General features: G+C 57.4%; 1 protein-coding gene across 2 annotated transcripts in view; it reads right to left on the bottom strand.

Moving 5' to 3' along the window:
* Positions 1 to 21,259, bottom strand: part of SND1 (staphylococcal nuclease and tudor domain containing 1) — a 480,324-nt gene that overhangs the window by 126,953 nt on the left and 332,112 nt on the right. For both annotated transcript variants that reach the window (XM_037889493.2, XM_037889494.2), the window contains exon 16: positions 5,704 to 5,813. In XM_037889493.2, coding sequence (XP_037745421.1) covers positions 5,704 to 5,813 — 110 coding nt within the window. The remainder of the gene's footprint in view (positions 1 to 5,703; positions 5,814 to 21,259) is intronic.

The raw sequence follows: 21,259 nt of genomic DNA, 5'->3' as shown, positions 1-21,259 counted from the left end.
GGCAGCAAGAGCCAAGTCCCTAGCGGACTTCATGGAGTCTCTGGAATAATTTTCCTTTTCAGGGTGAAATCTCAGCATGGGGGTAGGATGGGCTTTTAAAGATTTTATTAATTGCCTCGTTTTTGGTAGGCTTGTGGTAGAAGGGGACTAGACGGACCTTGGCTCTGATCCGGTCTGGCAGTTCTTACGACCCTAATCAATTTCTCGGGGTAGCTATTCCACGGGGACATCCCCTCCACCCGAACTCCACCTCCAGTTCACTGCCATCCCGGCGCTGTCTGCCTGGACAAAGGCAACTTGTTCAATCCCACAGGACGGTGGGGAGTGCCCAATCTCATTCCTGACGGGTAATTGTCTGTGGCTGATCAAACTGGCACCAGAATCATCTTCTCTGCGGGGTCGGAGTAATTGCATGCGTGTGGGGGAGGGGGAAAGGAGAGCTGTGTGTAGCTATTAGAGACTCACACACCGACTTTGATTTGAATTGCTGGTTTCCTGGACAGGGAAGGACAGAGGTGGGGAACCCCTGCAATTTGCCTATTACAGCTGCTTCTGCGCGACCCCAGAGAAGGCTCCCGCGCCGGACTGCAGTACACCATGGAGCCCAGGAAACTCTGCTCACTGCAAGAAGTCTCGAGTCATTACTGTGTATTCGAAAGCTTGCGGAAGTGGCAGCTTTGCTGAATGCAAACGCAGCGGGGTTGTGCTGGGATAGGAGAAACCTCAGAAACTCGCCAAATGGAGACCTTTCCTTCTGAAAGGGAGCCGGGAAATGCAGCCGGGGCTGCGCAATAACTTGACAGTGAATGATGGCTGGAAATGTCAGCTTCTCAAAGCGGGCTGCCTTTATGCAGCGGACGCGGAAAACGAATTTAAGGGGAATTGGCTTGACAGTTCCCGAGATAACCAGTTCTTAAATCAATTTAAACCGAACGGGTGGGAGTTAGAATACAGGGCAACGATGCAAAATTGATACATAAATTTTCCTCATCTGAAGCGTGGATCCCTTGGAGGGGAATGTGCCCAATGAATAAAACAGAGCGCACACGTCAGAGGGGGACAAAGCACAGCAGTGTGGTGCTGTCCACACACCAGGACGCACCACCAGCGAGATCCACGCACGTGACAGTACCGCCTGGCCTGCAACACACCCCGGCATTCTGCCTCCCACCGCACGCGAGCTATTCCCCACCCAAGAGTGGATCGGCTCATCTCTGAAAGAGCCCCCTGCTCCCCTGCCCAGGGGCCAGCTCCCAGCCCCCTCCAAACACTGCAGTTGGCCTGATCTCAGTGGTTGCCGCATCTTCTGTAGGGTTCACCTAAGGATTCCCATGGCTTGGGAAGGAGCTGCCAAGGTGAAGGGGCACGAGGATGGGATTTCGGAGAGGGGGAGGGGTCCTTCCTGGTGTTTTGAGATGCTAAAGGTCTGGTGAAAAGGTCACTGAGAAATTCACGAGTGAGTCGCAGGCAGGAGCGGAAGCCTGCTGGAAAAGCTCCGGTGTGCAGAGGTGCCCAAGGTCAAGGCAAAGATCTCTCTCAAAGAGAAAAGAGAGAGTGGCTCGGTGCCACGTCTAGCAGCCCCTCTGATAATTGGGCGGATGGGGGGCACACTGGGCGTCCCTCCGTCCACTCCTCACAGGCCACAAGGTGAAACTGCTGCTAGCCCTGCAGGTCACTGTCCTGCCTTGGGCCTGTCCTGGGCCCAGCCAATGCCTGTCTGTGCAAGAGGAGAGTAACCAGTGCACGGTGCCCGTCTGCCAGGGAGCCAGCATGCAGGAGCAGGGGGAGCTGGGCTGGCTTTCTGAGAGGTGAAAGCGTTACACGCTCTGCGGCCGGGGAGAAGCCTGCTTTCTAGTGGGATTAGTACGCCTGTTAACAGTGCTCCTTCCCCGGCACTGCCCGAGCAGAGCAAGTCCCCCAGAGTTGCTCAGTCTCCATAGACAGGACACACACGGGGCGGGGGAGAGAGACTGGACACACAAGCAGAAGTGAGGACAGATGCGACAGCAGCAAACAGCATGGCAGTGCCGGGACGGGCAGGGATTCATTCGCTACTTAAATCCGAGGCTAGCAGGGGATTCATAGAATCCTAGAATATCAGGGTTGGAAGGGACCTCAGGAGGTCATCTAGTGCAACCCCCTGCTCAAAGCAGGACCAAGCCCCAACTAAATCATCCCAGCCAGGGCTTTATCAAGCCTGACCTTAAAAACCTCTAAGGAAGGAGATTCCACCACCTCCCTAGGTAACGCATTGCAGTGTTTCACCACCCTCCTGGTGAAAAAGTTTTTCCTAATATCCAACCTAAACCTCCGCCACTGCAACTTGAGACCATTACTCCTTGTCCTGTCCTCTTCTACCACTGAGAATAGTCTAGAACCATCCTCTCTGGAACCACCTCTCAGGTAGTTGAAAGCAGCTATCAAATCCCGCCTCATTCTTCTCTTCTGCAGACTAAACAATCCCAGTTCCCTCAGCCTCTCCTCATAAGTCATGTGTTCCAGACCCCTAATCATTTTTGTTGCCCTTCGCTGGACTCTCTCCAATTTATCCACATCCTTCTTGTAGTGTGGGGCCCAAAACTGGACACAGTACTCCACATGAGGCCTCACCAATGTCGAATAGAGGGGAACGATCACGTCCCTCGATCTGCTCGCTCTGCCCCTACTTATACATCCCAAAATGCCATTGGCCTTCTTGGCAACAAGGGCACACTGCTGACTCATATCCAGCTTCTCGTCCACTGTCACCCCTAGGTCCTTTTCCGCAGAACTGCTGCCTAGCCATTCGGTCCCTAGTCTGTAGCGGTGCATTGGGTTCTTCCGTCCTAAGTGCAGGACCCTGCACTTATCCTTATTGAACCTCATCAGATTTCTTTTGGCCCAATCCTCCAATTTGTCTAGGTCCCTCTGTATCCTATCCCTGCCCTCCAGCGTATCTACCACTCTTCCTAGTTTAGTATCATCCGCAAACTTGCTGAGGGTGCAATCCACACCATCCTCCAGATCATTTATGAAGATATTGAACAAAACCGGGCCCAGGATCGACCCCTGGGGCACTCCACTTGACACCGGCTGCCAACTAGACATGGAGCCATTGATCACAACCCGTTGAGCCCGACAATCTAGCCAACTTTCTACCCACCTTATAGTGCATTCATCCAGCCCATACTTCTTTAACTTGCTGACAAGAATACTGTGGGAGACCGTGTCAAAAGCTTTGCTAAAGTCAAGAAACAATACATCCACTGCTTTCCCTTCATCCACAGAACCAGTAATCTCATCATAGAAGGCTATTAGATTAGGCAGGCATGACCTACCCTTGGTGAATCCATGCTGACTATTCCTGATCACTTTCCTCTCATGTAAGTGCTTCAGGATTGATTCTTTGAGGACCTGCTCCATGATTTTTCCAGAGACTGAGGTGAGGCTGACTGGCCTGTAGTTCCCAGGATCCTCCTTCTTCCCTTTTTTAAAGATTGGCACTACATTAGCCTTTTTCCAGTCATCCGGGACTTCCCCCATTCGCCACGAGTTTTCAAAGATAATGGCCAATGGCTCTGCAATCACATCCGCCAATTCCTTTAGCACTCTCGGATGCAACTCGTCCGGCCCCATGGACTTGTGCACGTCCAGCTTTTCTAAATAGTCCCTAACCACCTCTTTCTCCAGTGAGGGCTGGCCATCTACTCCCCATGCTGTGATGCCCAGTGCAGCAGTCTGGGAGCTGACCTTGTTCGTGAAGACAGAGGCAAAAAAAGCATTGAGTACATTAGCTTTTTCCACATCCTCTGTCACTAGGTTGGCTCCCTCATTCAGTAAGGGGCCCACACTTTCCTTGGCTTTCTTCTTGTTGCCAACATACCTGAAGAAACCCTTCTTGTTACTCTTGACATCTCTTGCTAGCTGCAGCTCCAGGTGCAATTTGGCCCTCCTGATTTCATTCCTACATGCCCGAGCAATATTTTTATACTCTTCCCTGGCTAGTGGATTGGCTAGATGGAAAGACCAGGGCAGGGCAGGGGCAGGAGCAGCAGGCGCAGGGCATGGAACTTGCCACGAGAACATGGTACAAAGCAGGCGCAGGCCTCTGGCTGGCTCCTTCCCAAAGGCCCCGTGGCTGGGGGACAGCGAGAGGGGGAGTCTCCCCTGCATGGTTCTAGGTCCGGGAGAAGAAGGGGCTGGCTGGGCTCCTTTGAACCCCCTTCAACCCGGTGCAGCAGGGCCTGCTCAGAGAGAGACTTCACAGCGTGGGGGTGAGCGGCCACATGCTCCCTGCGGAACAGAGAGCTGGTGCTTCACAGGGCTGAGAAACAAGCCCCAGCCTGAGCCCGGCTGCAGGAGTCAGCCCGAGCGCTTTCAACTCAGTGCCAGCCAGACCCGACCCTCTGCTCCACCTCCTGCAGAAACGTAGAGTCCCTTCCCCAAACCCAGAGTTAAACACCTGGTCACACGCCCCCGCTGCCCCCCCCAGGGGACTGCCGCCAGCATGCACCCCACCCCGAGAGGCTGCCCCCTGCGCATACAGCCACCCCCCCATTCTCACACACTTCCAGTTAGACTCCTCGATCTTTCCCAGCTGAGTTCTTCTGTCCCGGGAAATGGGTTCTCAATACTTTAACCAGCACCCAGGTGCCTTCCAATTTCAACCAGCAGCACAGCCACCCTTGGGTGCACTTCGGCCCTTTGCCAGTCAGCCCATGGAGCTCTCTCAGCTGCAAGCTTGCTAGGCCTATGCACTCCGACTCTAAGGTCGGAAGGGACCATCATGATCACCTAGTCTGACCTCCTGCACATCACAGGCCACAGAACCTCACACAGCCACTCCTGTGACAGACCCCGACCCTCTGGCTCAGTTACTGATGTCCTCAAATCATCCGAGTGGCACCCTGCGCACGCTGCAGACCTGACGTCCCGGGGCTGGTTCGGATGCCCAGCAAATCAAAGCCAGGCCAGAACCAGTGAGATGCAGATCTCCGGAACAAGGTCCGAGGCCAGTTACCACAGGAGTCGGGGCTCAGTGGGGCTTGTCTGCCTGCCAGGGACCAATGTTGCAGTATCTACCCTTCCAGCCCACTTCCAGGCGGGTCAGCAGAACACCAAGCAGCCGCAGGGCTCCATGGCTTGGCGAACTCGACCAACCAACAATTGCTGTCCCTCTCCCGGATGGCACAGCTGGGCATTTCACCGGGGAACGGGCACAGCCCCGCCCCCAACAGACCCTTCCAATCCCAAAGGCTGCTCCCTTTGCCTGAAAACGTTTCACTAACCCAAGCCTTACCGGTGAGGATGCTACGTTATAAACAAACTTCCCCACCGAGAGCAGGGAATAACGGCCAGGGAGAAGCGTGACTCCAGAGCACACCCCAGTGAGGCGCAGCAACCCAGATCAAACGCCGCCCACCGGGACCTCACCAGCTAGGGCTCTGCTGACCACAACCGCGATGCCTCAGTGCAGCGAGCCACTCGACCCGCTCAGCAAGTCCCAGCCGGAGCCCAGTCTCCGCTCAGGATCGACCAACACACTGTGGCACTGTTCGTGGGGAGGCAGCGGCCCAACGGGACCACGAGCACTCCCGACCGACCGACCGGGAGCCAGGGCCACGGCCCTCTGCCGCCGCCTATTTCAAGACGGAGCCTCAAAGCCAGCCGCGGTGGCCACTGCGTGCAGGGGGAGGTGGGGCACGGTGGGGGCACCTGTCCTACCTCACGCTGCAGCACCAGCTCCTTGGTGAAGACGGTGGCTTCTTCGCTGAAGGGCTCTCCCTCCTGGACCAGGCCGGGAAGGTTTCGTGCTCCGCGGGGACACTCGATACCTGAGTGGGGCGATAAACACACCTTGGTGAGGAGACGAGCCCCCAAGGGCCTCACGTGGTGTCACGGGCGCGAGGCGGGTGGGCAGGTTCTCGCTCTGCTGAACCAGGCCCCTCAGCTTCACCTGCTGTAAAGTTACCCAGACAGACATGACAGCACCAGATTTCCAAGCTCCAGACCCCTCGGCGTGGGAATCACCTGCTGCTGCAGGGAGGCTGGCACAGAACTTGGTACAGAAGGTTCCATCTCCATGCCTGGCCTGGAGACCACACAGAGATGTCGCTCTGCAAAGCCACCCAGGGCAGTGGCTCAAGAAGGAGCCTTTCACCCTGGGTGCCACGGTCCCTGCAGGCCCCAGAAACATGAGACCCACTGCACGCAAGCTGGGCACGGCTCCTGGCTAGCTGCCAGCAAAGCCTCGGGACGGGCACAGGAACGTCTGTGCTGCCCTATGCATTAGATCACTGGGGGCCTGACCCAAAGCTCGCGGAGCCAACGGGAGTCTCCAGCGACTTCAGGAGACTCCTGATCAGGGCCAAAGGGCCTGGGATACCCCCAGGGGTTCAAGGAAAACGTTTATGGACAGGGAAGGTGCCCAGACACTATGGTGATGGGCAATATAGAGACTCCACAGGAGCAGACAGCCAAGCCCTGGGAGGGGAAGGAGGGCTAGGCAGAACGCATTGCCCACATCCCCCCAGCAGAGACGAGGGGGTGGCTGAGGAAAATGCACTGCCAGGAGCCAGGTGCTTGAATTAATCTCTGAGCTGGGGGAGGAAGAGAAGGAGGAGGAGGACAGAGATCTAAATAAGGTATCACAACTTCCGCCAGGATGATCAGGATAATCATCAAGTGAAAGGCAACTGTGTGGACAGCCCTGACCCTGATGCGAGGAACGCTTCTATTAACTCCTTTTACAGCGAGCGAGCAAGCAAGCACCCCCCACTCCCTTGCAAAGCGAGCGCTGGATTTCCTCTGCAGCTTGCAAGCGGAATGCTGATCAGCTCAGGCCCAGGCCAGGAAGGGAAGTAGTTTAAAGTCGGGTGAAATCTACAAAGCTGGGGGAGGGGGGGCTTCCACTCAACCCAGGAGCCCATTTCTGCAAAACAATTCTACAAAGTAATAAAAGCTGGGAAAGCAAGCGCCAGGACGGAGCCTGAAATGAGCGTTTAGTGAAGGGAGTGTGCTGTCAGCTGGAGAACAAGGGGACCACAGTGCATAGAGATACTTTATTACAGCCACCGCCGCATCTGTCAAAAGGCTCATTCACCGAGCGTGTGCGCGCTCTGCGAAATGTCAGCGCGGCTTCGCCAGCAGCAGGGAGCGCCCAGAGCTCCCTGCCCAACCCGGCTCAGCTCCTTGGACCCCCAGCGACAGCCCCCCTCGCTCCTGACAGCCTGGATAGCCACCCACGAATCCAGTCAGAACGCACGGCCAGCCCTTCCTACCAAGGGTCACTCGCTATGCTGGAGACCCGGGGGAGAGACCTCCAGAATGCACCCTCCTTCCCATTCATGCCGGGCAATGCCCGCACGGGCAGCTACACCAGGAGCGAAGGTGAGTGGGATGGGGACGCCCATGGATTCACAGTGTCAGAGGCCCTTGCTGGCACTCTGATTGGGCCCCATCTGGCCTTAGAATCATTGCTATACATGCCGGGGTCCCCCGCTTCACCCACTCCATCCAGTCTGCCCCCGTGAAAAGCCCAACTCTACGGAGAGCCCAGTCACCTGGGCCAGCGAACCCATTAACTCTTCTGTGAGCCAGCTGGACACGCGTCACCAGGCTGGGGCGATATTGTTGCTGACGGGGGACGCAGCGCAGAGCCGAGTGTGGGCAGAGGCGAGAACCACGATGCTCCAGCGGGAAGGGAAGGGGGTTTCCTCTCCCAGGGAGCAGCGCAGACACTGCAACCTGCTGCCAGCGAACCCAGCTCCTGGGCTGGGGGAGGAAGGACCTGGCCGCTTGGACCAGATGGGGAAAGTGAGGTGCACAGAGGCGGCCAATATTCAAACCTGGCTGCCTAGAGCTCGCCACCTCAACAAGCAGCCCGATTTTCCGAGGTGCTGCCCCATTGAAGCCAACAGGAGTGGTGGGTGCTCAGCAGATTTTGAGTTGCCTACCCCTCGGCAGTCGAGACCCCAATCCCGGGGAGCAGTTACACTGACCCAGTGGGCAGAGTTCTGGAGGAACAGAAATCGTTGCAGGCACGTGGCCCAATGTGAAAACGCTGCCCCGAGCACGCAGCCCAAGGTCACAGCGACACAGCACAGGCAGGACTTGGACACCATCTCCTACACCCGGCTTGAAAGACAGAGGAGCAGCAGAAGCCCCACCGGGAGGCACACAAGGCATAAAACATTGCCCAGAGCCAGCTAAACATCTGAAGGGAGATACTGCTGGAGGTACAGACGCTATCCCAAGCCAGTTTAATAAGCGCGCATAATTTTGGGTCGTGCTTATTACCTTTAATAGCTGCCTTTGCTGATAACTCCGACTGGGCACTGCCTGATAAGCAAGTATTAATTCTGTCACGTTATTACAGACACAGAAGCAGGTCAAGTGCTAGTCTTACCCCCCATCCCCAAATCGTGCAAGTCATTACTAAAAATAAAAGAGGGCTAAAAGCTGCAACATTCACACTCCAGTTCCAAGCTGCGAGGGGGATTTCTAATGGAGATGCTGACAGCAAGAGGCAGCGTCCCTATGCTTTAGGTCTCAGCCAAGAGAGCGGACGAGCCAAAGACGCTATGTGAGAATGCACCAAGCTCCCAGTTTTCGGGATCTTCCTTTTGACAGTCACCCTGGCCCCAGCCCTCAGCCGCATTACGTTCACACAGCCTCAGTCACTCAGCTGGCCTGTCTGCAGTGGATTTAGTCACACGTGGGTTAGTGAGGGATGGAGTTTACCATGAAGCTACGATTAGAGGGAGGTTGATGCAAGAATGTACTGATAATAACCCCCCAAAAATGTACAGGGCTACTGACCCATGGAGACTCAATTACTTTAGGAAGAAGAGTAACACACACAGCACTGCAATGCGGCCACCTCTGGGGTGCAGCCGACTGACAGTCCACAGCAACGCTAACCAACAGATTAGGGCAGGAAGGGAAAACCTAATAATGCAACTGAGGCTGCAAGGGGTATTTAGGGATTACAACTTCCGGTCTAGGCATTAGGATGCATGTCTCCAACTGGCTGGCTGTGTTTCAATCCCACAAGAAGTGACCAAAGCCATGTATAGCGCGTTGGCAATCCCAGGCATTGGCTGGATCCACATTAGGCTGCACCCTGGAGTAGGCGGAGGAGAGAGGTCTCAGCTCTGCTCAAAGAGAGGATGGAAACCGGGGCCCACGATGGTCAGCGTTCATGGTACATGTGGTGTCAAAGCTCTCAGGGACAGAGCCCTAAGGGGTCTCTGTCACGGAGTCCCCGGGCGATGCTCTGGAGCTGCTCCCTACGAAGCCAGGCAGGACTCTGGGGAAGTCTCCTCTCGGGGAGCAGCCTGTCTGCAGGACACACAGCTTCCACCTTCCCGGGTCTGACCTCGGAGCATCCAGCCTCCTCTGCCCCTCCCTGCGCTTCCCACAGCGAGTCCTCCCAGGCGGGGTCCTGGGGAAGCCAGAGGGTCCTGCACCCCAACTCCGCAGTCAGACGTGACTCTCAGTCAGCCAGTAAAACAGAGGTTTATTAGACGACAGGAACATGGTCTAAAACAGAGCTTGTAGGTGCAGAGAACAGGACCCCTCAGCCGGGTCCATTTTGGGGAGCAGTGAGCCAGACAACCACGGCTGCACTTCACTCCACGTCCCAGCCAGCCCCAAACTGAAACTCCCTCCGGCCTCTCCTCCCCTGGGCTTTGTTCCTTTCCCGGGCCAGGAGGGCACCTGATTCCTTTGTTCTCCAACCCTTTAGCTCTCACCTTGCAGGGGGGGAAGGGCCCAGGCCATCAGTTGCCAGGAAACAGGGTGTCGGCCATTCTCTGTGTCCAGACCCCTGCACACACCCGCCCTCTAGGGCTCTGCAACCATCATACACCCTTATCCCACCACTAGATACTTAAGAACTGCCTAGGGGAAACTGAGGCACCCCCACACTATTCAGAGGAAACATTAAGAACAGTCCCGCTTCGTCACAGTCTCCCCATGGGACTCAGGAAGCCTGGGGCACGGGCCACACCACCACACCAGGTTGCACTTCCGGCACTAACAAGCCACAGAGAGCGCACGTGAGGTTAACACCATTTATGCTTCAGAAGCCATGACGTTGCCACGCAAGAGAACCACCAGGAGCCAGTCCCAAGGGAGGAGTGAGCACCCTGGAGCAGAGACCAGAGCAGTTTCTGCAACGAAGGGCACAGGACAGAGGCTGGGGCAGTCTTGGCCCAGCTGAGCCTCGGGAGCCAGAGGCAAAGGGCAGGGGGAGAATCCCAAGGGAGAGCCGCAAGGATCTGCGGACACGCCGAGGTGGCGGCATGGCAGCAAGGCCAGGGCCCCACACTCCAGGCAGCCTGGTGCCCTCCCACCTCTGCACAGCGAGGCAGCCGCTCAGAGCCCCGTCCCAACTCAGCAACGACCGCTGCTCAGACTGCTCCGGCTTCAGCCTGGCTGTGCCGAGCCCTTCCCCTGGCTCTGAGCCTGGGGAGTGAGGGGCCGGCTCAGAGATCCTCTCCCAGGGATCCAATACCTCCTCACAAAGACAAACAGCCAACAACCCCGCCCGAGCCTCAGCACCAGCCAGGGATGGATTTCATCCTGGAAGGGTACTGCAGACGGGCTGGTGGTGGGCAGAGGCGAGCTGGAGAATTGAGAATTCCCCTGGCCGGACACAGGGTTCACTGGAATCGCGCTGCCCAGTTCTTCCAGGGACCAGGGCGTCAATGCCGCTGAGCGGCAAGGCCCAATGGCTGGGTGCCCAAGGCAGCAGGACAGGGCCAGTCAGCACCCCGCAGCACACCAGCCATCACGTTACCACCCAGCCACCAGAGCCATTGCTCGCCTTCCACCCCGCCGGCGAGTGCTGACATGGAAAGGGGTGTCTGGTGTATGAGTGCACAGGCCACACCCCAACTCCTGAAGGGCCAGGGCGCAAGCTGGGGGCTCCATGTCTCTACCTACCACAGAAATGGCAGGTGCCAGCATGCAAAGCCTCACGCTGGGGCTGCAACCCACAGACAGCCGAGAACCACTGGGCGCAGCCCCCATGGCCTGGGAGTTGCTGCTGTACGTGCATCACCGGTGCTGGGGGGGAAAAGGAGGGGGCCATTCAAAGCCACCAGTCCCCCCAGCTGGGGTAGGTGTGAAACTGCAGCTGTTTTTAGGCAGCAAGTTTGTCTGGCACTTGCTTTCCTCCAGCCGACTGATGCTGTGTGGAAAGGGCAGAACTGCCATGAATTGGGAATGCGAGCAGCCGCTGGGCGGGGCCGGCTCTTCCATTTGAACCAGGGAAGGGGCAGCAGCTCCCTTTGGAGAGAGAAAGCCTGCTGTCCTCTTCTGAAGGGCCTTTGTGCTGGGCTGACAGGCCAGGGCTGGCTCTCACCTTCCTGCACTCTCACAGGTTTTAATGCTGAAGCTTTTGTACTCAGGTGGGAGGAGGAGATTTCCTGGCACGGGCAGGCATATGGGAACCCGTTTGGAAAATCTCTGCTTTCGCCACTGCCTGGCATGCTCCCTCTTCTGCTGGCTGGGCAGAACTCTGGCCCAGTGTGACAAAGCGGGACTGTTCTTAATGTTTCCTCTGAATAGTGTGGGGGTGCCTCAGTTTCCCCTAGGCAGTTCTTAAGTATCTAGGTGGTGGGGTAAGGGTGTATGATCCTTGCAGAGCCCTAGAGGGTAGGTGTGGGCAGGGATCTGGACACAGAGAATGGCTGACACCCTGTTTCCTGGAAACTGATGGCCTGGGCCCTTCCCCCCTGCAAGGTGAGAGCTAAACGGGTTGGAGAACAAAGGAATCAGGTGCCCTCCTGGCCCGGGAAAGGGACAAAGCCCAGGGGAGGAGGGGCTGGAGGGAGTTTCAGTTTGGGGCTGGCTGGGACATGTAGTGAAGTGCAGACGGGGTTGTCTGGCTCACTGCCCCCCAAAATGGACCCAGCTGAGGGGTCCTGTTCTCTGCACCTACAAGCTCTGTTTTAGACCATGTTCCTGTCGTCTAATAAACCTTCTGTTTTACTGGCTGGCTGAGAGTCACGTCTGACTGCGGAGTTGGGGGGCAGGACCCTCTGGCTTCCCCAGGACCCCGCCTGGGAGGACTCGCTGTGGGAAGCACACGGAGGGGCAGAGGAGGCTGAATGCTCCGAGGTCAGACCCAGGAAGGTGGAAGCTGTGTGAGCTGTGTGTCCTGCAGACAGGCTGCTCCCCGAGAGGAGACTTCCCCAGAGTCCTGATTGGCTTCGTAGGGAGCAGTTCCAGAGCATCGCCTGGGGACTCCGTGACACCCAGCAAATGGGGGGCAGCGTGGCTCACTGGGGAGAGAACCTAGGAGACCTGCATTCTACGCCTGGCTCAGAAGTCAAACTGTTGCGTGACCCTGTCCAAGTCCAGGCCTGCCTCTGTGCCTCAGTTTCCTGCTCTGTAAATGGGGTGTCCTGAGTCCTCCTCCAGTCCTATCCCCTGGGCTACACTGCTGGTCGCACAGTCTCTCGCCTGCCATGTGTTACCAGGGAAGCTGGACTCTGGAACAGCAGGGAGAAGGCAGGTTTCCAGATGTGACCGCAAAGAAGCCGGGAATTCGATGGGCCAGGCACACCCAGGGAGGCTGTGACACGGGGTGGGAGCTGCAGAGGAGAAGGCTCTTGCACCAGTAGAAGTGGGATGCCTGGAGGGACACAGGGAAGGCTGCTGCTAACAAGCAGAGCGGAGCAGAGAGCAGGCCCATGAGAGCAAGTCCACAGAAAGCTCTAAATGCATGGAGGGTCACTTCAGGGATCCCAGCTGTGCCTAAAGCAGGGGGCAGATGCAGATCCAGGCAGGCCCGAGGCAGGGCATTTCAGCTGAGGGTGACTTCTGCAACGAGGCGATGGCGACGGCAGATAGAGGCGTCTTACCCTGACCTCGGCGCTGGGGTAGCTGCGAGCCTCCCACTCGTGCAGTGAGTGACGTGAGGCCCATTCTCTCCCCGGGGGATGCTGGATGTGCAAGGGAGGGGTCTGGTCTTTTAATTCTCATGATTCGTCCACACTGCTCTGGACTCTCGCTGGGGAGGGCGGTAGGAGCGGGAGATCTGGGATGCTCCTGAGCTCCTGGGGAGGGGGCGGGTTTGTTCCCCAGTCGGGCTGGCTCCCCAGCGAGCGCCATCTCCGTCACAGACAAGCTCTACCCTTGCAGCAGGGAGCCCCGCTGTGCCCGAGGAGCGGAGCTGCCGACCGCAGTCCCTATCCCACAGCATCACGCGATCTGGGGTAGCCTGAGCCCATGCCCTCGGCCGCCTTGAGACAGACTCTGAACTCTGCCAAAGGAAGCCAGTGCAGACAGCGGAAATGGGTTGGAGCCTCCTTTATCCCCACCAGGTTTACTACTGTATCCCAGCTGGCCCCATTTCAGGCTAGCCAGAGCAGCCGACCCCTGGGCCAGCCTAGCCCGTTTGAAGGCACTGGCTCCCTGTCACGGAGTCCCTGGGCGATGCTCTGGAACTGCTCCCCATGAAGCCAGGCAGGACTCTGGGGCAGTCGCCTTCCTGTGAGCAGCCTGTCTGCAGGACACACAGCTCACACGGCTTCCACCTTCCTGGGTCTGACCTCGGAGCATTCAGCATCCTCTGCCCCTCCGTGCGCTTCCCACAGCGAGTCCGCCCAGGTGGGGTCCTGGGGAAGTCAGAGGGTCCTGCACCCCAACTCCGCAATCAGACGGGACTCTCAGCCAGCCAGTAAAACAGAGGTTTATTAGACAACAGAAACGTGGTCTAAAACAGAGCTTGTAGGTGCAGAGAACAGGACCCCTTAGCCGGGTCCATTTTGGGAGGCAGTGAGCCAGACAACCATGTCTGCCCTTCACTCCATGTCTCCAGCCAGCCCCAAAACTGAAACTCCCTCCAGCCCCTCCTCCTCTGGGCTTTGTTCCTTTCCCCGGGCCAGGAGGTCACCAGATTCCTTTGTTCTCCAACCCTTTAGCTCTCACCTTGCAGGGGGGAAGGGCCCAGGCCATCAGGTGCCAGGAAACAGGGTGTCGGCCATTCTCTGTGTCCAGACCCCTGCACACACCTGCCCTCTAGGGCTCTGCAACGATCATACACCCTTACCCCACCACCTAGATACTTAAGAACTGCATAGGGGAAACTGAGGCACCCACACACTATTCAGAGGAAACATTAAGAACAGTCCCACTTCGTCACACTCCCCAAAGCCAGGGAAGACGGGACAGATCCGTGCGTTCCTGAGGACACTTGCCGCCAGCGAGGGAGAGCAGCAAGCCCGTGTTCAGTTTCCCATGCCTCCAGGGTGGGCTTTGCCATCAGCTTGTTTCCGTTCGGCTGCACAAGAGCGTGACCCGTCCAAGCCGGATGGGCCTGCTCCAGCAGGTGGGACTGGCTGAGTGGATCGCGCCTGGGCCTCCACGTAACCTCTCCTTGCTGGTGATTTAAAAGCCCACGCACCGATGGGCTGACGAATGCCGTCCTTCCCTGCATGTCGAATGCCAAGAGTGCGGCCGTAAACCATCTGCACAGGCTGGGGATGTCTGGCATGACAGGGTGTCTCGTTCCAGTACAGCTGTTCATCTTCAGCTTTGCTGTAAGCACTGGTTGCAATAATGTCGCTGTCAACATCCAGCACAAGGCGGGAAGAGCCCGCACAGAGCAAGAGACAGGCGCAGAGCGAGTGACGGGAACTGCCAAGTTCTAATCCTGCTCCGTGCCCCACGCCCGGCCGCATGGAGACATCCGGAGCAGGGTCAGTTCATATCTCTGGTCTCGCGGACAGCGGGGACAACATTGACCTTGCCAAGCAGATCGGGAGGACTGGTTAGTCCTTGCCATGAGTGAGTGTTAGCTCTGTTTTCACCTTCCAGAAGAACGGCCGTCCCGGCTCAGACCAAAGGTCCATCTAGCCCAGTATCCTGTCTTCTGACAGCGGCCAAAGCCACTGAGGAAATGAACAGAACAGGGAATCATCAAGTGATCCACCCCATCGCCCATTCCCAGCTTCTGGCAAACAGAGGCTAGGGACACCATTCTGGCTAACAGCCATTGATGGCCCTGTCCTCCATGAACTTATCTAGTTCCTTTTTGAACCCTGTTATAGTCTTGGCCTTCACAACATCCTCTGGCAAGGAGTTCCACAAGTTCACTGTGCGTTGTGTGAAGAAATACTTCCTTTTGTTTGTTTTAAACCTGCTGTCTATTCATTTCATTGCATGATCCCTAGTTCTTACAGTATGAGGAGTAAATAGCACTTCCTTATTCACATTCTCCACACCAGTCATGATTTTACAGACCTCAACCATATCCCCCCTTAGTCTCTTTTCCAAGGTGAAAAGTCCCAGTCTTATTAATCTCTCCTCATAGGGAAGCTGTTCCAGACCCCTAAGCATTTTTGTGCCCTTTTCTGAATCCTTTCCAATTCCAATACATCTTCCGAGTGCGTAAGTGTCACCCCACCGCCAGTAACGTGGCAATTTGTACCACAGCCCCAAGACATTGGCAGAGCCCTCCCTGTCTAAGGAAATGGCATGGACTCTTGCGGGAGGGGGAAGAGGTCTGGTGGCCAGGGCCCTAGGCTGGGACTTGGGAAACCCAGGGCCAATTCTCTGCTCTGCCACGGGTTCCTTTGTGTGACCTTGGCTGTGTCACATAGCCTCTGTGTCGGCCCTGCCTGCCACCCAGCTCTGACTGCAGTGAGGGCCAGACGAGTGCCACAGACCCCAATGGCTACGACTGCCAACTTCTGATCTTCCCCTCCCCACAGACACACGCTACGCTTCAGCGCCATGAATCTAAGAACCAACCTCCCTCCCAGCGTGAGCTGCGCATTGCTCCTGGCGCGAGTATCTTGTCTCTGCTTCCCGCCCCCCTTCAGCCTGCCTCTGGCTTTTATGTCCAGTAATTACTATGGAAACTACGCTGTCGTCCCTCTGAGCGGTGCTTGGCGACAGGGAAAGGCAGGCAAGGCTGTGGAGAGGGGGCTCCAGCCGCGCAGGGGAGAGTTAAGGGCACTGTAGGAGCAGATGCTTAAAGCTGAGGAAATAAAGGTGTGAGAGATTTGAGCGTGTTGGCTGAAATGGTTTTGTGCCTGGACCCGGTGGGGAGCCTGCCCCCCCATGGCCAAGTAGTACATGGAGATGAATCTCTCCCCCTAGGGCCCAGGCGTTTGTTAAAGCTGCACATGGAAGATACAGAGGTCCTGCTCCAGGCCTTATTCCTGCACCTGCTGGATAGGAGCATTCCCCATATTTGTATGGCAGCTGCTCTCCACAAGAGTCTCGGGCACGTTCAAGAACAACTAGAGAGACAATCAGGAAACAGCACCGGGACTCTGCCCCCAGGGAAGAGTCAGAAGGAGGAAGTACAATGGGAGAGTGAGGAGGTGAAATGGAGAAAAGCAATGCCGTGACCACTGATAAAGACACAGTGGAAAAGGTCTGCACTGCAACAGAGCCTGGACAAGGCTGGGAACTCAGCACTGACCAGTACGTCTACACAGAAGACTCTCAGCACTGCTGCACTGGCTCAGGTCAGCCGGCTGGGGCTGTGGCTATAGAATGGCAGTGTAGCTGTTCGGGCTCAGAGACCCTCTCCCTTTGTGGGGTCCCGAACGTCTACCCTGCAATGCTATTGCGCTGAAGCCCTAGTCACAGCAAGCTTTTACTGCAGTGTACACACCCCCTTAGCGAGAGGTGGGAATACCCCCAGGCTAGAGAACCGTACACCTCCACACTGTCAGAGGATTGCTCCCACAGATTCCTGCTGGATCCAGGGCCGGTATCAAAGGGAGAGCCATCTGCCCCAGCACCTGAGGCTCAGACCAGACAGTGACAGGAGGAACTGATCATATCTCTGTCTCCATCCAGCTGCGTTGCACCTGGTGCTAGGGACCGACACGCACGGCCCTTGCTAAGCACACAGCCTGGCTGGAATGCACACGGAGCGCTCGCGGCTGGCGAACGCACAGGCTCTGGGGCTGCAGTTTGCAGAAGAGAAATCACATGCGCTAACCCCTTAAACTGGGGAGAGGCGACTGCTTGGATAAATGCTGTTTGAGCAACTTACCTACTGCCCCATTACCTGTGTAATATAAAACCTCTGCCTCATAACCCTGTTAACTCGGCCCCTGGTAATGCCACAATTTGAATGGGAACATGCAGGGAGCCGGTGCTGGAGGCCTGGCTCCTTGTGGCCCTTCCTGCACCGTGCTGGATGCGGTTTGGCCTTTGATTTCTGGCTGCCACAGGAGCAGTCACAAAAGCAGGATCTGGGTAGAGGCCTGGGACCTGCCTCCGGGGACGGCGATCAAGCTGGGCTTCCCTTGAGGTCTTCGGCCTCCCCAGAGAGCTGCGTGGGCACTAAGGAGGACTTTGTGTAGCTTGGTTTCCAGCGGCCCACGAGCCCCTCCAGCATGTGTGAAGAGAGGGCGGGAACAGACACATGCACACACTGTTACTGCCTGACAGAGAAAGGCAAAGCCAGGGCCCAGTACCCCTCAACTCCCATGGAGTCAAGGGCATTCACAGGGTTTGGTACCTCTCAGAATCAGTCACAAGTTGCCTGCCAGGCACCTCCTCGCCTTCCAGCTCCAAACCCCGGGGCCATCCCTCCGCTCTGAGCTGCAGCGCCAAATCCCGTCTCATCTGTGATTCAGACCTTCCCAACAGAAAGAGCCTGGCTCCCTTCAGAGTAAGTAAAACCCTCCTGGGCGCCGAGCTGTGCCACCGATCAGGGGATAAAGGAGAACTGGAGCGCAAGCTGACCTCAGAGGTAATGAGACTCGGGGACCAAAACGCATGAATCAAAATCCCAGAAGAGGAACACTTTGCGAGCGTCCTTCACCTCCCTCGGAAAACTAACAGCAAAGTGGAGAAGCAATTCAAAGCACCGCCCTGGTGCCAGGAGAGAGACCGGCTCAGCAACATAAATACTGATCCGCTTTGATCTACAACTCTCAGCCCGGCACCGCTTGAAGGACTGGGCTCATTCTTTTGGTGATCATATTATGAAGAATGGTGGCACTTGGAAAAATTACAGGGAAGAGCGACAAAGTTCAACTGTTCTTAGCCCTGGTGTCAGCAAAGGTGACAAGGATTAAAATACGCACTACAGAGCTCTAAATCTGTGTGGCTCCCGCTGGCGGGCGAGATGAACAGCCAGAGGGAACAAGGGGAACTGCTGAAGTGTGCAGCTGCTTCCTGCATGCAAGACAGGAGCCGGGGGAATTAAACCCCAAACTGAACAAGACAGATCTCTGTGGCACTGTACTTTACAAAGCTGTCTCCAGAAACGGAGAATTCTAGAGTGAGGGGGTGGTAAAGAATAAAGAGCAAGGATGGGACCATTGGGGAATCCAAAAGACACGCAGCCCAGTGGGTCCAGGTGGTGTGAACCCAGGGCACTGAGGGAATAGCAACCATTATTTCTCATGTGTCCTGGGAAAAGGGCAGACCCAGAGACCTGGAGGGAAACAAAGGGGGTGCGGATTTTCAATTAAGGAAAGACGATCGATCCTGGCAATTACTCTTCTGCATGTGGAACTGCTGCTGTCCCTAATAAGGGCTGGACCAAGTATGAAAAGAAAGAGGTTGCGGACCACCTAAGAGGAGCAGCTCACTCGGGAGGTCGAGATTAAATGGGTGGGCAGAGGAGTTAGCCCAGGTTTCTGTATGCGTCATGGCAGGGGAGGGGAATCACAGCCCACCTTGTTTGAGACATGAGGCTCCTGGAGCACTTCACCCTGCCTTCTCCCAGTGACGCATGTTTGACAGGTGGGGGAGCTAAACAGAGGCAAGAACAGAACCCCAGAGCGCCCGACTCCCTGCTCTCTCCCCTGGACACTGCACCCTACAAAGGCAGACGGCCCGAGCAAAGGTGGGATTAGAATGCAGCTCCCTGCTGAGTTGTCTGCCGGTGGGATTAACGCGGCAGCCCCCCGCACACACATGAGGCTGGCAAGGAAACGGGGAACCCTTCCCACATCCAACCCTTCCAGCCCGCCAGAACCCTCCCCCGACACCCACCAGCTCCCCCCATTTCTACTGCACAATCCTAATTCACCTGCTTCCAGACTTTTCTGCCCAGTTTATCACAATCTGAGCAATCAAATCAGCTGCCAGCTTCTTTATGAACAGCCATCCTCATGCCTTCCCAGGAGTGGGTCTGAGAGGAGACCCCAGCCTCCATGGGTCCCATGCTTGGCCATGACCAGCGCCGCTGAGCCCCTTCAGTCCCCACGTCCAGAGCAGCGGCCTCTCCCCCCTCACCCAGCATCCACTTCAGCTCCCTTGGAAGCGACCGTCCGCAGAAGCAACGCTCCCCATGCTGCCAACCCTGCCTGGCGTGCTTCTCTCTAGCGCAGGAGTTTCTTGGACCTGATCTCACAGCACAAAAAGCATCTGGAGGAAATAGGGGAATAAATCAGAAAGAAAGTGCTTTCTGCAGCAAAATCTCCCCCCAGCGCCTCCACATATTAATGACCCTGGGGAAGCTGGCGCAGGTTTGCTTTCGCGGTGGATGTTCCCCAGCATATCCATGTGACCCGCTTTGCAAGGCGAGTGAGCGGGGGCGGGGGGCTGCACTCTGGAAGGAAACACAACCCCGCTCGCGTCCCGGCCAGGCTGGCCTGAAGGAGGCTCTGCTGAAGCCAGGCCACACTGGGCAAGGGCCAGGAGCACGGATGCTGCGGGCTGCCAGCGCCCTGATAGGTGCACCCTACCCAGCCACGCCGGGCCACACACAGAGGCACAGAAGGGCCCCGCTCGGCCGGGGGAGGGTTAAGGGCCAGGGCTGCAGGGGCAGGGGCGTTTACACCCTGGGAATGTGGAGGAGAATGAACGGGAGAGACCGGGTTGCTCTTCCGCCCACTCACAAGCCTCCACGCCAGGTGCCTGAGCAATCTCAGAGCTGCTGCCCTCGCTCCGCCGGGGGGAGAAGCCAGCGCTGTGTCCAGAGTGGGGCCCAGAACTGGCCTCCACTCAACTCCCCATTATGCCTCCTAACAGTCTGTGGCCTAAGCCAGCTATCGAATCAGGAGGATCGCTAGGGGGCCTCTTCCCCCCGCCCTGCCCCAGAAACCTCTTTCACTCCCTGCCCCGATGCTCCGCTAGCCTGGTCTCCTTGGTGGCTACAATGCTGCTTGGCCTCCCCCACTGCAGCCTGCCAGCCCCCTGCCCTCGACCCACCCACTAGCTCCTCCGCCCGGCCGGCGGCACCGCCCTTGATGCTCCATTCTCCTTGCCAGAGCTGCTCCTCTCCGCCCTAGAGGCCCCAGGCTCAGCGGTCCCTCCCTCTCCAGAGGACAGGGGGCCATGTTGAGAGGCCAGGAAGCAGCCTGGTCCCACACCTGCCCACCAGCAGCCACGGAAATGCAGCGCCCAAGCTAGAGGTCGGTCTGGGGGAAGCCCAGCCTGCACTTGTGTCTGCTTTGATCCAGAACCCCGAACCCAGAATCCTGAGGGGGCAGAACTACTCGAGACTGGGGCCCAAGCACCCCGATGGGGTCCTCTCCGCATGGCTCCAGCTACGCGGGCCAGATGGCACCCTCATCCCCTTGCCCACGCCCGGCTGTCCCTGAGGGGAGCAGGGGTTTGGGGCCTGGATAGCAGCATGTTGCTTCTCTTCTCCTGCCCAGCCCAGAGAGGGGCAGGCGGGCAGAGTCTTGCACATTGCACCACCCGGACCTTCGGGCACTTGCATCTGTCCAACGGGGATAGCGGCCTCCAGGAGCATCAAGCAAGTTACTAGGTGCTCAGCGAAAGCCCCTGGCCTCCCTTCCGCACCGCCAGACGCCTGCAGCTCCGTGCTGAGAGGATCCACGCCCACGCACGGCCCTGGGGGGGGCTGGACTTGTTTTTACCAGAATCGGGGATGTCTGAGCCATGGGCTGGGGTCCCAGCCCCGTTCCTCCTGAGCTTGCCAGGGTCACTCATGGCTATGCACCTCCCCGCCCATGGGTGCAAACCTGGAGACGCAGCCCTCCCCGCTTCCCTCGGCCACCCCCCAGCCCGCAGCCTTCCCCGCCAAGCGGGGGACTGCAGAGCCGCGTAGCAGCGCCAGGCAGCAAAGCATTTTCTCCGCTGGGCTGGCTCCCAAGAAGCAAAACATTTCAAGGGAGCCTGGCAGGAGTTTAACAAAAACGTGAGACGTGAGCCGCTTTCCAGACAGCTCAGCTGCCACCCCCGCCCTCCCCCTGGCCCAGGACTGCCTCCGGGGCAGATGGCAAAGGCCTCCACCAGCACTGGGATTTTACAGGCTTACACAGCACGTGAACTGGAAACAGGGCTCTGGAAATGGGACAGGCACCGTGAGTGCTGC

The sequence above is a fragment of the Chelonia mydas genome, chromosome 1 (genome assembly GCF_015237465.2).
Source record: "Chelonia mydas isolate rCheMyd1 chromosome 1, rCheMyd1.pri.v2, whole genome shotgun sequence".
Taxonomy (NCBI): Eukaryota; Metazoa; Chordata; order Testudines; family Cheloniidae; genus Chelonia; species Chelonia mydas.
Note: the sequence above shows the minus strand (reverse complement) of the source record. Positions and strands in the feature narration are given on the sequence as shown.